Source organism: Lissotriton vulgaris, chromosome 5, assembly GCF_964263255.1.
Source record: "Lissotriton vulgaris chromosome 5, aLisVul1.2, whole genome shotgun sequence".
In the NCBI taxonomy this organism is placed as follows: Eukaryota; Metazoa; Chordata; class Amphibia; order Caudata; family Salamandridae; genus Lissotriton; species Lissotriton vulgaris.
Window position 1 is genome coordinate 273,204,881 of NC_141693.1, and position 17,552 is coordinate 273,222,432.

The 17,552-nt window shown below is 46.5% G+C and overlaps 1 protein-coding gene across 2 annotated transcripts in view; it reads right to left on the bottom strand.

The window, feature by feature from the left end:
* The window catches only part of TMEM201 (transmembrane protein 201), a 274,511-nt gene that overhangs the window by 22,150 nt on the left and 234,809 nt on the right, over window positions 1-17,552 (bottom strand). For both annotated transcript variants that reach the window (XM_086921392.1, XM_086921393.1), the window contains 2 exons: window positions 8,223-8,495; window positions 5,510-5,650 (listed from right to left, as the gene is read on the bottom strand). In XM_086921392.1, coding sequence (XP_086777518.1) covers window positions 5,510-5,650; window positions 8,223-8,495 — 414 coding nt within the window. The remainder of the gene's footprint in view (window positions 1-5,509; window positions 5,651-8,222; window positions 8,496-17,552) is intronic.

A 17,552-nucleotide genomic window follows, 5' to 3' on the forward strand; every position in this document is an offset into this window, starting at 1 on the left:
TTCCGTGGTACCGCATCAAAGACTGCGACTAACACCCAGACTTTTAACGCAGAGTCATGGCGAAATTCAGCACCCAGATCTGCAACAGCTGAACCTGGCGACCTGGCGACCTGGCTCCTGAAGTCTTAGAATTTGGCTACCTCAACTTGCCACGAGAATGTGTGAACATCATCAAGGAGGCAAGAAGACCCACAACCAGAGCATGTTATGCGGCTAAATGGAAGAGGTTTGTCATATATTGTAACAATAATGACATTAACCCACTGGATGCATCTATTCAAAACATTATCTGTTGCACTTATACAGATGTAATCTGGCGTACAGTTCCATTTGTATACATTTATCCGCAATAGCAGCTTATCTTCAAAACAGGCAGCACCTCTCACTATTCAGAGTGCCTGCCATTAAAGCTTTTCTGGAGGGACTGATCCCTCCCAGACACCCACCTTCACCAGTCTGGAACCTGAATGTGGTCCTCACCAGACTGATGGGACCACCTTTTGAACCTCTACACTCTTGTGAGATTCAATTTCTTACCTGGAAAGTTGCTTTCCTAGGAGCCATTACCTCACTGAGAAGAGTTAGTGAACTCCAGGCACTAACCATTCAAGAGCCATTCATACAGGTCCACGCAAATAGAGTTGTGGTACGCACCAACACTACATTCATGCCCAAGGTGATTTCGCAGTTCCACATGAACCAAACAATAGAACTGCCTGTTTTCTATCCTAATCCGGAAAATGTCGCAGAGAGATCTCTACACACATTAGACGTGAAGAGAGCTCTTATGTACTATATAGACAGAACAAAGGATTTCAGGAAAACAAAACAACTGTTTGTTGCCTTTTCTTCACAGGACAAAGGCATTCCCACTTCCAAAACAGGAATAGCCAGATGGATCGTTAAGTGTATACAGATTTGCTACGCAAAGGCTAAACGCACACTAACCATTCCTCCAAGAGCACACTCCACACGTAAGTTAGGAGCATCCATGGCTTTCCTGGGGAATATTCCTTTAGAAGAGATATGTAAAGCAGCCACATGGTCCACTACACATACATTTATGAAACACTACTGCGTAGATGTACATTCAAGACAGCAGGCAGCTGTAGGACAGGCTATTCTCAAAACTCTTTTTCAGACTGCTGCAGCTGGCACGGGCAGCCGCTGCTAACAAGAGGGACTGCTATATAATCTATGCACAGATATGAATTCAGCAGCCCACATGCCTCGAACCGAATATGCTACTTACCAGTATGCATCTGTTCTTGGCATGTAGGGCTGCTGACATTCATATCGCCCACCCTCCTCCCTGGCGCCTGTAGCAGCTGTAGCAGCCAGAATTACTAAGTAGCATGGACATCACTCACTGTATTACACTCCATCTCTGCCACAATGGCGAAAAACAATCTGAGGATGGAGAGGATGCCCATGCGCACTGTAGTCCAGGGGAGGAGCCACCTATCTCGTGATACTTCGAAGACTCTTCCAGGACAACAATGTGCAATCATCCGGACCCAACACTAGGCGGCGATCTATGCACAGATATGAATGTCAAGGAAAGTAAAAAGGAGGCCCCCTTATCTGTCGACTTTGGGACAGGGGAGATATCTTAAAAAATCCAAAATTGTCCCACAGATTTTACCACTAAGTTGGTAAGGAATGGAATAGTAATACCTTATAAGTTCTTTATAAGTTTTTTGATGTTTAGCAATACCAATCACACACTTCTATAAAGTACAAAGGGTTAAATTTACCAAACATAGGCCAAATGATGTACTCATTCAACCACCAAGAGTTGCAAATTTATAACACTAAGGCGCACAATACAACCTCTAGAAGCAAGAAACAAATTGGAAAACCGGAAAATAGTTTTTGGGAAAAATATATATATATTTTGTCTATTTATTCAAATGAAAAACATTTTATCACAGTTCTAACAAATCATTAAAAACCATACATGTAGTATGTTAGACATTTCATAAAAAACATTTAAAATCACATGAAATAAACATTAGTTAAAAGTTCAAAAGAACATGGGTCGACGCGGCGTTTCGGTTACAGGAAAACAATAGACAACCTTCTTCAGGACCAAGTTCTGTATTGTTTTAATGGCTTCCAGATAGATCCAGGAAAGCCGAGGGCCGGTTCTAGAATCCGGTCAGGAACTGTTATAGGTTCTCACTGTTATCACATATGCTGCAATGGTATCTTGAGTTTGTTTAAGAATGGATCTCGCTCTGGTAGTAGGAGCCACCGATATTACTACGTCAGCGTGTTCTCCGGTATCGTCAGGATGAAGGTACCTTCATCCTGAAGGTACCTTCATCCTGACGATACCGGAGAACACGCTGACGTAGTAGGAGCAGGGAGGCCGAATTCAAAGCCTCAGTGGCAGGATAACCCCCACCATGAAATGAATGATAAAGCTGATATACAAGCCTATTGAAAAGCTTGTGTACAATACATAACCGCCAGTCATTCATACCTGGCAATACAGAAGAATAATATCGGTGGCTCCTACTACCAGAGCGAGATCCATTCTTAAACAAACTCAAGATACCATTGCAGCATATGTGATAACAGTGAGAACCTATAACAGTTCCTGACCGGATTCTAGAACCGGCCCTCGGCTTTCCTGGATCTATCTGGAAGCCATTAAAACAATACAGAACTTGGTCCTGAAGAAGGTTGTCTATTGTTTTCCTGTAACCGAAACGCCGCGTCGACCCATGTTCTTTTGAACTTTTAACCAATGTTTATTTCATGTGATTTTAAATGTTTTTTATGAAATGTCTAACATACTACATGTATGGTTTTTAATGATTTGTTATAACTGTGATAAAATGTTTTTCATTTGAATAAATAGACAAAATATATATATATTTTTCCAAAAAACTATTTTCCGGTTTTCCAATTTGTTTCTTGCTTCTAGAGGTTGTATTGTGTGCCTTAGTGTTATAAATTTGCAACTCTTGGTGGTTGAATGAGTACATCATTTGGCCTATGTTTGGTAAATTTAACCCTTTGTACTTTATAGAAGTGTGTGATTGGTATTGCTAAACATCAAAAAACTTATAAAGAACTTATAAGGTATTACTATTCCATTCCTTACCAACTTAGTGGTAAAATCTGTGGGACAATTTTGGATTTTTTCAGATATGAATGTCAGCAGCCCTACATGCCAAGAACAGATGCATACTGGTAAGTAGCATATTCGTTTCAGTGCTTGCTTATCAAGCACTACTTTTTTCTTTTCGGTTAAGCACTCAATGAGAGTGCATTTTTTCCAACTGGAGGGTCTCATGTGATTCTATCTCCATGCTCTCCAGGTTGCTCTCTGTTGTACGTGTGCTTCTCCACACCCCTTCCCTATTGCGTTTGCTTACCTTTCCTACCTCTGCTGCTTTCTTGCTTGTGTGCTTCTCACCACCTGATCCATGTAGCTTCTCCTCTCACCTCAAGTGTTGCTTTTGCCCCCCCAAAATAGAAAAGACCAAACATACACAAATTAAAAAAAAATGTCCTTTCTTGTGACTGTTCCTTTTCTAGTTGTATTCCATATTTAACTACAGATCTGTTTAGCAGGATGTTGTACACTGTGATGTCATCAGGTGTAAAAGTGTTGAAGGGTCCCTACTTTGGAGAATCTGTTGAATCTCCCAATCTTCCCTTAGTCCTCTGGGGTCTTGGAAAATACCTTGCTCATACATCTCTCCCAATCAGAAGACTTTCTACTCTTCCTCTTGGGGTCCAGGTATAATAAGTGGTTGCAACTCTACATTCTCTTCATGGCCTGTTTTCCATGGGTCTTGAAGGGATTTTAAACTTTTTTAGGGATTTATTCAAATCCCTCTTTTAGATGCTCGCTGCCATTTTGTCTTCAAGGTGCCATTTTATCATTTCAACTTTGTTTGGCTGTGAGGTGGTGTTACTTTTTCTGTAGTCAGCATGTCGTGCTTCGGCTATTTCTCCTCGCTGTCCTGATCACTTTTCGGCACTGAACCGGTGTCTGAGGGACAAACATCAAAGGTATCCTTGCGCTGGGATCTATAGAATTCTTTGTTTGGACTTCCCTTGGATCGTCAACAATTTTGGAGTCAAGGATGTCTTGGAGTTCCAATCCGAAAGCTTCTGCCGAAGCCTGCTGTGATTTTTAAGGTGACAGCTGGGTAGGCCTCTTCAGTTCTCCTTCAATACCTCTTCCTTCTTGGGTTCGCAGGCACACTTTATGTTGGCTACCGCTCCTTGTATCACCAGAGTTTCCTATGTTGTTGGTCAGGACCGATCGAGGTCCTTGAGAAAGACTTGCTCCTTGTGCTGCGTCTGCTCTTCAATTACAAACCACCTTGCTGAAAAGATACATCTGTTTGGGGAGCAACAAAAGCGCTAGGAGGAAATTTTCCGAGTCAAAAGAACTTTTCAGGAAGGATACAAGTTTCCAAAATATTTGGAAAAAAATTAAAAAGTTAGGATCGGATTGCCTTGGGAAATTCAAATCTGATAACACTCATGAAAATACTGCAAAAGAAAATGAGGGTGAGACAAATCGTATTCCCCATAAAGTGTAAACCGAAGTCTTCAATTGCTTTATGCCCATCATTAAAGATGAAAAGGATTCTTAGGGAATGTCTTATTCGTTTTACACGCACTAAACATTCCAACGTTTCTTCAGTGAAAATAACTTTTTTAGTAATGGATCTCTGATCCACATCATGTTTTTTTTTTTTTTTACACAGGGTGGTCCCTGAAAAGAATTTGAAGCAATATGCAAAGTAGTGGGTACCTAAAACACCTTACAGTTCTCCACAAATACAGCCTTACTAGACCGCGGAGGTCTCAAATCGCATGGTTTAATGAAAGTGTGACAAATGTATATTCACAAACATACAGAACATAACTCCTATTCGGAAAATGTGTGCGACTGAAGCAAAGGTCATTTAGTGCTAAATATCAGATAATTACTCATAGCCCACCCATATTTTCAACACTGATCTTTGTACAGAATGCATCACATTAGACCAGAGTCACAACCTCTACACTGCAAACATTGATACTCCCACACAGGCCATTAGATCTTCAAATTCAACGTCTGCTGTAACTCTAAAACTTTGGCAGTTTCTCAAAATCAAAACCTCCTAACCCTTGCTGTACAGAACTGGATTGTAATTGTGACACAGCTAAAACATACAGGTTTTAAGACACGCAGGTTAGGATGGAAGGCACTGGCTAGGAACGGTCATTCTGACCCCTCCTATCACAGAGATCATCTGTCAACCAAGCCCACAAACGCAGAAAACACTGCACAAGAACCTAAACTGTCAAAACATTGGTGAAAGTAGCACTAAAAAAAAAAACAAGAAATGCATACAAAAATAACATTTTATATTTAAAAAATCTCCCACAAAACTAAAGCCTATCACAACTAAGCAAAGTTTTAACATAAGCCAAATGTTTTCCACCCTGCAAACCTCAAACAACCAATATAGTTGTATAATTTTGTACAAACCTCGCCAGCCTCCAGACTCTTCAAGGTATCCCTTGGTCGTGGTGTCTACCTGGCAGTTGGACGAATGAGAAGAACTGTCTTCTTTTCTTCTGGATATCTCACTGTATACGCTCTGCCCATTGACAAATGTTTTTACATGCCCTGGAGAAATATACAAATGGGGAGGAAAAAAGTAACCTGAGTAGTCCACAACAATCGGATTGGGCCTCCTCTAATCATGCTGTACCAGGATATCACAACACTCTCCCGCTAACCCTGTTGCGTGATGTTACTCTGTGCCCCCTCGAAATGCTATCATACTTTTATGACATGTCCCCAATTCATGGTTGCTTTCTAAAGGCCACATGTCAACAACTCCGACAATTGGGTGCCATTTTACCACTTTTGCTCAGCAGAGTGAAGTGTCACACTATGATCTAATCCTACCAGAAAAATGGGTGAAGAGGCATACGAGCAATACCAGTGGAAACCTAATCATAGCTAAAATGGATTCCAGTTCACACAGCTTCCCGTTTTCTGCATAACGGATATGCACTCTCCCACTCGGACCATCTGCAGGTACCCTCATACTGTGCTGCTGGCACGGAGTCCAGCCTGCCTGTAAAAAGCAAACTCCTTCATTGAAACTGTATCTATAGGCAATAGAGAATTGTAGCAATAATGCCAATCACCACAACATTAACCTGTTTACTGCGGCCCCGATTTTCCCGCAGTGCGGTACTTCCGCAAAACGGGCGGGGCCGCGTCGGCCAATGGCCGACGGCAGCAAGGAAGGGGTTAACACAGAAGAACTAACCCTTCATGTTAGACTGGCAGACCAAGTTTGCCACCATTACCTCCTCGTCAGCCCTCCCCGTCCCAGTCCTAACTACATGAGCATAGCTCCTCCCACCAGAAACTCCCAAGCAACTTGAAACCCATCCCTTCCCTCCAGGCCACACCCATACCCTGAGGCATATAACCCTGAGACCTGCCTGCAGATCCTGGTGGCTCCGGATTGGTCCAGGCGGCCTTGGTTCCCTCTGTTATTGAAGTTGGCAGTGGGGCCTTGCTGGAGGTTGCCGGTGGTCCCTTGTCCCTTGTCATTTCCCCCTCTGTCTCTGGAGTGTCTGGTCCACCTGAGGCTGGCGGGTTGGCTGTTGAGAGGATGAACCTTGTGGCGTTGGGGTGTTCTCCTTCTGTGGCGGAATTTATTCAGAGGTCCAGGCGCCCTTCGACTCTCAAATCCTATGCCCGGCATTGGGTTTATTTTCAGTCTTGGTGTACAGCGCGTGGGTGGTCTGCATTGGAGGTGGATCCGGTACTGGTCTTGGACTTTTTGAAGGACGGCTTTGACTTGGGTCTGGCTGTGTCCTCCCTGAGGGCTCAGTGGGCTGCTGTTCGGGCCTTTCGGGGTTCGGTCTGTGACCCGGTGGTTCCCTTGGTGTCCCGTTTGTTGCGGAGTTGCTTCCTTCAGAAGCCCGTCATTCGGTCCTTTGCTCCTAGTTGGGATCTGCCTCTGGTTTTGGGGGCTTTGCAGGGGGCTCCCTTTGAGCCTCTACTGGAGGTGTCTTTGAGGTTTCTGACAATCAAGGTGCTGTTCCGGGTGGCTATTACGTCGGCTAGGCGGATTGGGGAGTTGGGCTCCTTGCTTTGTTCGGCCCCTTTTTTACGCTTCTTTCCTGATCGGGTGGTACTGCGGCCTGATCCTTCCTTTGTTCCCAAGGTCCCTTCCTCTTTTCACTGCTCTGCGGATCTGGTTTTGCCTGTTTTATGTCCTGATCCTCTTTCAGAGGTTGAGGTGCGGCTGCACTGTTTGGACGTTCGGAGGGCTCTAGAGATCTATTTGTTGCGTACTGGGCCGTTTCGTAAGGTGGAATCCCTTTTTGTGACCTTTGGCCTGGCTGGTCAGGGTCTTAAGCCTTCTGGGGCTACCCTCAGTTGTTGGCTGCGATGGGCTGTGGGTGCTGCGTATGAAGCCTGTGGTGTGTTGGCTCCGGGGTCTGTTCAGGGAAGGTCGACTCGGGGGTGGCGGCTTCCTGGGCTTGTTTTCAGGGGGCTTCCATGGCTGAAATCTGCAGGGCTGCTACCTGGAGTTCTCCGCACACCTTTATGTCCCATTATCGTTTGGTGGTTGGGGGGACTGATTCTACTGGGTTTGGGGACGCTGTGTTGCGTTCTACTCCGGTGGTGTGACTTTTCTGTGCTTTAATAAAGTCTGTTTTTTGCTACTGAGTGAAGCCGATTATTGCTTTGGTATCTGCTCATGTAGTTAGGACTGGGACGGGGAGGGCTGACGAGGAGGTAATGACCGGTTACTCACCGGTAATATTCATTACTCCGAGTCGTAGCCCTCCCCGTCCCAGTCCAGGTTCCCATCCCTCCCTCCCTGTTTCGGCTTCTTGCGCTTGTTGGGTACAGGTTGTTGATTGGCAGGTCTCAGGGTTATATGCCTCAGGGTATGGGTGTGGCCTGGAGGGAAGGGATGGGTTTCAAGTTGCTTGGGAGTTTCTGGTGGGAGGAGCTATGCTCATGTAGTTAGGACTGGGACGGGGAGGGCTACGACTCGGAGTAATGAATATTACCGGTGAGTAACCGGTCATTCACACTTATCAGATACAAACAAATCACCTTACTACCCTAATCAGACTTCGATTCACAAAGTCCAATAGCTATAGTCGGATACACCAATCCAAAGGCGGCATTGCTCTCTGTAGCAATCTAACTAACTTACCACCACGCTGAATAGGGAATGAGGGGAGCTCAGATGAAATTCCGCTGCTGTCGGGGAGGAGAGTCTCGTCCGAGCCAGTCGGTGTCTGTGGTGGTTCGTAATGGGAAGGAAACAAACGTAATTTCTGCCCCTTCAGGTTGAGGCGTGCTGGGCTGATTAGGGGGCGACGGAAGAGAAAGGAACCAGAGCTGGAAGTGACTGATCCTGCAATGGAAGGAGATGGCGAGGGAATAGGAGATGAGGGGCAGCTGCCGGACAGGAGAGAGAAATAATCTATATAAAATAGAAAGAAAGAAAAAGATTAAAGATAAAAGCTTACCAGATTTAACAAACCGATAGATGTACTGAAAGTTTAACATACTTGTAATAACGATTTAAATGAAAATATTATTCGTTTCGATGGACACATCCCTGTTTCAGGAATTTATCCTTCTATAATAGATTGCAAAATTACAATGTCTCTTGGGTAAGAGGCAATACCTAGTCTTTCTTTGCCATTTCTGGAGGGAAAGAGTGTTATGGGCATGTACTACTTCAATAGGATGCATTGCAAGGACACCGCATTGGTAATCTCTGAACTCTATAGATAGTCATTCTGTCCTTGAGATACTGAGGAAAAGCAGCGAGCCCTGTAACTTATTTTATGCAAAGTATCCTTTCCACGTTTAGATCAAAGATCTGCTGTACTGCATAATTGTGATTGTGCAACTTGGGTACAATGTCTACGCAGCAGGCATCATATTACTTCTTCATCATGGAATATTGATTACACTCCAATATAGACTCACATCTCCCACTTTGTGAGAGCCAAACCCTTATATGAAGAAGGATATTCTTTCAAAACGAAAGTGTCACAAAGTATTTAAGGTGCCAACCGCATGTTACCTGTTAGCACTGAGGAACAGATCCCATTTAACTCACTCCATGGGCTATCTACTAATCAGGAATAGATATTCGAGGCCCTAGTACTTCCACTCACCCCACAAACATACAACACGAAAATGCTTTATAAACAATACCTCTACTCTCGAAGTCTAAGGTCTCTATCAGCCACCCATTTAATTATGGTTACATTTCTAAAATGCTGCTGTGGTGAACTAGCCTGGTGTATGATTAGCGCACATAACATGAACTCTCCCAAGAATGAAGAAACATTTCTGATCTCCTTCAATTCAGGAAATGATTGAAAACATACCGCTTTACTAGTCTCTAAACAGACTTGATCTTTCTTTGAATGGTACAGACGTGAAAGGGCATCCTGGCGCAGTATACGAACTTCAGGCCGTAGGAATTTAGTTCAATCAATCGCAGTACGGCTGGTATCAAGACTGCCTTTCTATTTCTTTTGTACTGGTAAATCTGACCAGGTTGATTGTCCATCCTGTGCTCCCTAGGCCCATCAATGTAGAAACTACGAGCCCGCCCAGGATCAAAACGGCGTAGCCTCTGCTCCTTTGAGGAACACTGCCGATAGAAGAGTGCAGGAAGCGTGATGTCCCACATTAAAGGTGACACCACTTTCGAGAGAAAGTATGCCCAAATCCGAAGGATCAGCTTGCCAGGGGAAAAAGGTAGCTGAAAAGAATTCCTATAAACCACTGACAAGATGTGCAGAAGTGATGGCAATAATAAAAAGGATTATGTTACTTACCCTGTAAGCATCTGGTCTTGGCATTTAGAGTTGTAGATTTATATGCTTTGTATACTCCTGCCATCTAGTGTTGGGTCGGGATGTTTGCAAGATGTTTTTCTTCGAAGCAGTCTTTTCCAGTCAGGAGGTAAGGTGACTGCTCTTTTTGGTGATAGTGCGCATAGGCAACAACTCATTGTTAGATTGTTTTTCGCAAGAGGGTGAGAAAGGAGTAAGTGTAGTACAGAGATGTCCATGTGTATGTAATGGGAATAATATGAACTGCAAAACCAGAGGTGTCTGAGGAGGAGGGAGGGCACATGTGAATCTACAGCTCTACATGCCAAGAACAGATGCTTACAGGGTAAGTAACAATCTGTTTGAGGCATGTGTGCTGTAGATACACATGCTCTGCATAGATTATATAGCCGTATTCTCCCAAAGCAGTGGCCAACCAGTGGGTTTTGCAATTGTTTGAAAAAGTGTTTTTAGCACTGCTTGTCATACATTAGCTTGTTGACGTGCTAATACATCCACACAATAAGGTTTGATAAATGTGTGTGGTGTAGACCATGTAGCTGCCTTACATATATCAGCTAAGGGAATGTTACCTAAAAAGGCCATAGATGCTCTTATTTTACGAGTAGGAATGTGTTCTAGGAGGTATAGTTAAAGATTTTTTAGCTTTAACATAGCAAGTTTGAATACATTTGACAATCCATCTAGAAATACCGGATTTAGAGATAGGATTTCCTTTATGAGGTGGAGCAAATGCAACAAAAAGTTGTTTTGGAAAATCTTCTGTTCTATCAATATTGTATAATAGTGCTCTTTTGACATCAAGTGCATGTAGAAGAACAAAGGTAGCTCAACTGATTGGTTAATATGAAAAGCTGAAACTACTTTTGGAAGGAATTTTGCGATTGTATGAAGAACTACTCAATCTTTATGAAGTTGAAAGAAAGGTTCTTCTAAGGTGAATGCCTGTAGCTCACCAACACATCTTAACCCCTTCCATGCTCATGACAAGGTCAGCTCGTCATGAGGCACAGTGGAGCTGTGCTTATGACAAGCTGACCTTGTCATGAAACTATAGTATTCAAGCATTTTGCAGCACAGGAGGGGAAAACCCCTAGCAGCCAAGGTGTTAATGAAGTGATAGCAATTAGAAAGGCAACCTCCCAATGACATGAATTTTAATGAACAATTGTGTAATGGCTCAAAAGGTGGACCCATAACCCTTGTGAGAACAATATTAAGGTTCCAGACAGATCCAGCTGCTACCCTGGGTGAGATTCTTTTTTTAAGGCCTACCATAAAAGTTTTAATTACTGGAACTTTGAATAAAGATAAATGTGGTCTGTTTTGCAGATATGCAGCTACTGCTGCAAGGTGCAGTTGAATAGATATTTAGGCTAAGCCAACTCGCTGTAGATGCAAAAGATAAATAATATTTTGTATAGATGCATCCAGCGGATCAATTGTGTTATAACAACACTTTTCTACTTTGCTGCATAACATGCTCTAGTGGTAGGTTTTCTTGCTTCATTAAGAATGGTCATACAATCTGGTGGTAGATTTAGGTATCTGAACTCTAGGACTTCAGGAACCAGATCGCTAGGTTGAGCTCCTTAGCATTTAGATGTCTATTTCTCCATGGTTCTGTGAGAAGGTTGGAAGTGAGGTGCAGCTTTAGGCGTGGAACCACTGACAGTTCTAGTAGTGTGGTGAACCATGGTTGGTGAACCCATGTGGGAGCCACTAGAATCAGTGCGAGTGATGTGTGCCTGAGTTTCCGAACCAGAAATGAAAGGAGAGGGAGAGGCAGAAAAGCATAAGCAAATATCCCTGACAAGTTCATCCATAGGGCATTGCCTTTGGATAGATGGTGTGGTAAAGTTTTGAGTTCCCTGCTGTGGCAGAGAGGTCTATCTGTGGAAATCCCCATTTTTGGAAGTATGGAAGGAGAACCTAGGGATGACGTTCCTATTTGCGTAATTGTTGCCGCATCCTGCGGAGGTTGGCAAATTGGTTGTGCATGCCTGGAAGGTGTTATGCCATAAGATGAATTTTGTGATGTATTGCCCAACGCCAAATGGTCAGAGAAGCATGACATCTGTAGAGTGTGCCCCCCCCCCCCCGTTTTTGTACATAGCAGTCATTATGTCCGTCTGGACTAGGACAACTTCCCCCCAAGAGGTGAGGCTGAAAAGCTTTTAGTGCTAGATAAGTAGCTAGAAGCTCCAAGTAATTGATGTGGAGACTCCTGTGTTTGGTGTCCCACAAACTCTAAATTGTTAGATGCTGGGGATGGGCATCCCAACCTGTGAGAGATGCATCTGCGGTTAGTACGACTTGTGGGATCGGGTAGATTAAGGGCTGCCCTTCTGCTAGGTTTTGTGTGTTCCACCACTGCAGAGTGAGAAGTGCGGCTGTCTACCAACACTAGATCTGTTAATTGACCCTGTGGTTGATTCCACTGACGTGCTAAGCATTCCTGTAGAGGACGCATGCGTAATCTTGCGTGAGGCACTATTGCAATCCATGATGCCATCATCCCTAATAGTTGGATGAACATTTTGACTGTTAGTTATTGGTTGTTTTGAAACTGTAGTAAAGTTTGAAAGTTTTGAATTCTGGCTGCATTGGGAGAGGCTAGCCATGTGTCTGAGTGTGTGTTTAGCGTTCCTCCCAGATACAGTTGCAGTTGAGGGTTGAAGATGAGACTTTTGTGCATTGACTGTAAATCCCAATTGACGGAGAAGGTTTATGGTAGCTTGAGCGTGTTGTAAACACTTTTGCTGTGTGCTGGCGTTGATGAGCCCGTCGTCCGGATATTGGAAGACATGAATTTATTGTCTTCTTAAATGAGCTGCTACTACTGCTAGACATTTTGTGAATACTCTGGGTGCAGTAGTCACTCCGAATGGGAGTACTTTCAATTGATAATGATTTCCTACTATTACAAATCTGAGATATTTGCGATGTGGTGGGTGGACAGGAATATGGAAGTATGCATCCTTTAAGTCTAGTGTGGACATCAAGTTGCCTTGCTGCAGAAGTGGAAGCACTTTTTGACGGGTAACCATATGGAAGTTTTCTGACAGTATGTAAAGGTTTAACAGTCTGAGATCAAAGATTGGTCGTAGAGACCTGTCCTTCTTGGGGATTAGGAAGTGAAGAGAGTAAACTCCTGATCCTTGGTGTTGAAATGGAATTGGTTCTATAGCTCCTTTTGTTAGAAGAGATTGAACTTCTTGTTTGAAGAGCTGTTGGGTGTTGTAGTAAGAGTTTGTGAGTGCGAGGTGGAATATTGGGAGGATTGCTGGTAAGGTCCAGGCAATAACCATGTTGTATAATGTCTAATGAACAAGTTACTTACCTTCGGAAACGATATATCTGTAAGAAACAGTTGTTAGTATTAGATTCCTTACCTTAGAATATCCCCAGGCGTCAGACTGGATCCGGAAATTTTTGCGTAGCAGTACCTTGCGCGTCGGTAGGCGTCGTCTGCGGCTCCGCGTCCGTCGTCGGCGCCTTGATGACGTCGGAGTACTTAGACGCCGCCTCCACGTGCTGACGTCAGTTCTTAGACACTGGTTTTCTGCGCCAAAAACGCAGAGCCATGTCAAAAACCAACACTGGTGCCATTGAAGCTAGGGCCCTGAAAGGGGATGACCTTTAATCTAGATATCGGTTTGCAGAACGGAGAGGATGGGTGGGGCAGTAAGGAATCTAATACTAACTGTTGTTTCTTACAGATATATCGTTACCGAAGGTAAGTAACTTGTTCATCTGAAAGAAACAGGTTAGTATTAGATTCCTTTCCTTAGAATAGGTACCCCAGCAATACCAACCCCGGTGGTGGGTCTGCGAACCAATAATCACACCGGAAAGTCCTCGAGGACGGAACGGCCAAAGAAGCCATCCCTCCGGACTTGGCTGTCCAGGCAGTAGTGCCTAGCAAACATGTGCAGCGAGGCCCACGTATCTGCCTGACGGATATCCTGCAAGGGGACTCCCCGACACAGGCCGCCGTGGCCCGAGCGGAATGGGCGCGCAGCCCCACAGGAGGCTCCTTTTTCGCAGAGTAGCAAACCTTGATGCACAAAACGACCCACCGAGAGATGGTTCGCTTAGGCACCGCCCGTCCCTTCTTAGTGCCCACGTAACCAACAAAGAGCTAGTCATTAACCCGGAACTGGCGTGTGCGGTATAGATAGAAGGAGAGCGCACGTTTTGGGTCTAGACGGTGGAGCCTCTCTTCCTCCTTCGAGGGAGGTGCAAACAAGGTGGGCAAGGTGATGGACTACCCGATATGAAAGAATGTAACCACCTTGGGCAGGAAAGGAGAACGAGTCCTCAGAACAACCTTGTTCGGATGGACAGAGAGAAAAGGAGGCTTAGAAGACAGAGCCTGCAGCTCACTCACTCTCCTGGCAGACGTGATGGCCACCAGGAAAGCAGTTTTAAGAGTCAGAAGACGAAGAGGACAGTTATGAAGTGGCTCAAAGGGAGCACACATCAGATAAGTCAGTACAAGGTTCAAGTCCCACTGAGATATCACTAAGGGAACAGGAGGAAACATGTGTTTGATGCCTTTTCAAGAATCTATTTACAACAGGGGACTTGAAAAGAGAAGGCTGATCAGGAAGCCTCAAGAAGGCTGAAATGGCCGAGAGATAGCCTTTGATAATGCCCAGAGCAGAGCCCTGCTGAACAAGAGAAAAAGGAAGAGGAGAACCTCTGAAATGGGGGCAGAAAGTGGATCCACAGCCTTTGCTGTGCACCATGCCACAAATTTGTTTCACCTGCAGGCGTATACCGTTTTTTGTGGAGGGCGCCTGGCTGCCAGAATCACATCACAAACTTTAGGAGGCAAGTCAAATGGCCTCAACTGTCGCCGCTCAATCTCCATGCATGTAGGTGGCGACTAGACAGGTTCGGGTGGAGGACCGTTCCCTGCTGCTGCGACAGAAGATCCTCCTGAAGAGGCAGACTAATCAGGGGATCGACTGACATGCAGAGTAGCTCGGGATAACAGGATCTTCGTTCCCAGTCCGGAGCCACAAGGATGACTTTGGGCCGGTCTTGCCTGATCTTCTTCAGCACTCTGGGCAGACGTGGTATAGGAGGAAAGGTGAATAACAGACCGCAGCTCCACTCGTGACGAAAAGAGTTTCAGAGCGAGTGGCGCCTTGGAAATTCCAACGCGCAGAACTGATGACATTGCGCGTACTCTTTGGGAACCTGCCAGGTGTTAAACCACCAGGGTAACACCCTGGTGTTCCAGCCATGTCCAGAGGCGCAGAACCTCCTGGCAAAGGGTCCACGACCCCACCCGCCCTGTTTTTGCAGTACTGCATGGCGGTGGTGTTGTCCATGAACATCTGCACTACACTTTCCCGGTCAGAGGTAAGGAATACCTTCAGTGCAAGTTGGATCGCCCGCAGCTCCAGAAGGTGGGTATATGGAGCGGGGACTCTGCCGGAGAACAGAGGCCTCTGATCTCTGCCTCTCCCATGTGGCCCCCCCCATCCCAGGAGGAACGCATCCGTCACTACTACGTGCTCCGGTTGGGGTAGGGCGAGGGATCTGCCGTTGATCCAATTGTTGTTCGTGAGCAACCACTGCAACTGACTCGCAGTGCCCTCCGAGATCAGGACATGGTCGGACAGGTTGCCCTGATGCTGTGCCCACTGAAACTTCAGGTCCCACTGCAGAGCCCGCATCCGCCACCTGGCGTGATGCACCAGTAGGATGGAGGGGGCCATCAACCCCAGGAGCCGCAGCATCAACCTGACCGAAACTCGGGATAAAGGCTGAAAGATCGGAATCCGAGCCTGAATACCCCGAACCTGCTGTTCGGGAGGATAAACCCGAAACTGTGCCGAGTCCAGAACCGCTCCGATGAGAAGGAGCTTCTGAGAGGGGCACAGTTGTAACTTCGGCACGTTGATGGAGAACCCCAGCAAGTGCAGGAGGTCGACCGTAGTCTGGACGTGGGAGACGACTGTCTGGCCCGAGCCCGCCTTTAACAACCAGTCGTCGAGATAGCGGAAGACTGAAACCCCTGATCTGCGCAGATGAGCTGCGACCAACGCCATCACTTTTGTGAACACCTGAGGGGCACTGGTAAGGCCAAAGGGGAGCACAGTAAACTGAAAGTGCTCGTGGCCTACCGTGAACCGCAGGGCCGGCAGGACGGGGATGTGGAAATTTGCGTCCTGCAAGTCCAACGCTACCATCCAGTCTCCGGGGTCTAGGCCAGCAAGGACCTGAGCGAAAGTCAGCATCTTGAACTTCTCCTTCTGGAGGAAGCCGTTGACGCTCCGGAGATCCAAGATAGGGCGTAGGCCCCCTTTGCCCTTCTTGGGTACCAGAAAGTAGTGGGAGTAGCAACCATGTCCTACTTCTGGCCCTGGAACGCACTTGATGGCCCCCTTGCCAAGAGGGCCATAACTTCCTCCTGCAGAAGTTGCAAGTGATCCCCCGACATGCGGTGGCATGACTGGCGGGGTCGCCTCGAAGGGGAGAGAGTGCGGACACTGCCCCCCCCACTGGCGTCGAATGGCCCTGAAAGCTTGGACTAGGAAGGATTTGAGGCAGATGCTGCGGGAGTGGATGTGGACTGACCTTGCCGTTGTCCCCTGGCACCGCCACGGCGGTTACCACGTCCGCGTTGAGGCTGGTTCTGCGGCTGTACAAACGTGTGGGGGCACCCCTCCCTTGGCTAGGAAAGTGGTGAAAAGCAGAAGTCTGCTGGCGCTGGCCCGACAGGCCCAAGGACCTGGCCGTAGCCCTGGAGTCCTTAAAACGCTCAAGCGCACTGTCTGTTTTGTCGCCAAAAAGCCGACGGCCATCAAAGGGCATGTCCATGAGCGTGGTCTGGACATCCCCTGAAAAATTGGTGGACCTCAGCCAGGCGTGGCGACAGATCGCCACCGTCGTGGAAATCGCTCTGCCCAGCGAGTCCGTGGTATCAAGTCCACATCTCATGGAGTAGCGTGCTGCATCCCGCCCCTCGGCAAGTGACTGGGCGAGCCGTGACAGGGTCTCCTCCGGACACTGGGGCAGCACGTCTGCAACCGTGTCCCACAAAGAGTGGGTGTAACGGCCCAAAAGGCAAGCCGTGTTGATAGACTGCAAACCCCAAACTCAATGAGGAGAACAGTTTCTTCCCAAACTGATCAAACCTTTTGGATTCCCGATCTGGAGGTGAAGTCGGGAATGTGATCTGGGATGTAGAGGCCTGGATCACTATGCTCTGAGGGGTGGGATGAACGGACAGAAAGTGGGGGTTGCCCGGAGCCTGGGGGCACTGTGGAGGACTTGGACCAGGTGCCTATCAGAACGTCCGTGAGGGCTTCATTAAACCGCAGCATAGGCTCCGAAGATCTTACTAGCGGCTGAAGCACCTCGGTGAGGAGATTCGTCCTCACGGCCGCAGCAGGAAGCTCAAGAGCCAAGGCCTTGGCTGCCCTGCGCAACACCACACCATAAGTGGCTCCTTCCTCCGTAGCCACGGAGGGAGGAGAGATGAATGCAGTGTCAGGCGATGCGTCCAGCCCACTGGCCTCCCCAAATTCATCCTGCCTCAACTGGCACTGTTGAATCCAGAAGGTCCTCAGACCTCTCCCAGTCCTCCCCTTCATCTGTGTCCTGATAAACAGGCAGAAATGACAGAGGTGGGTCATAGG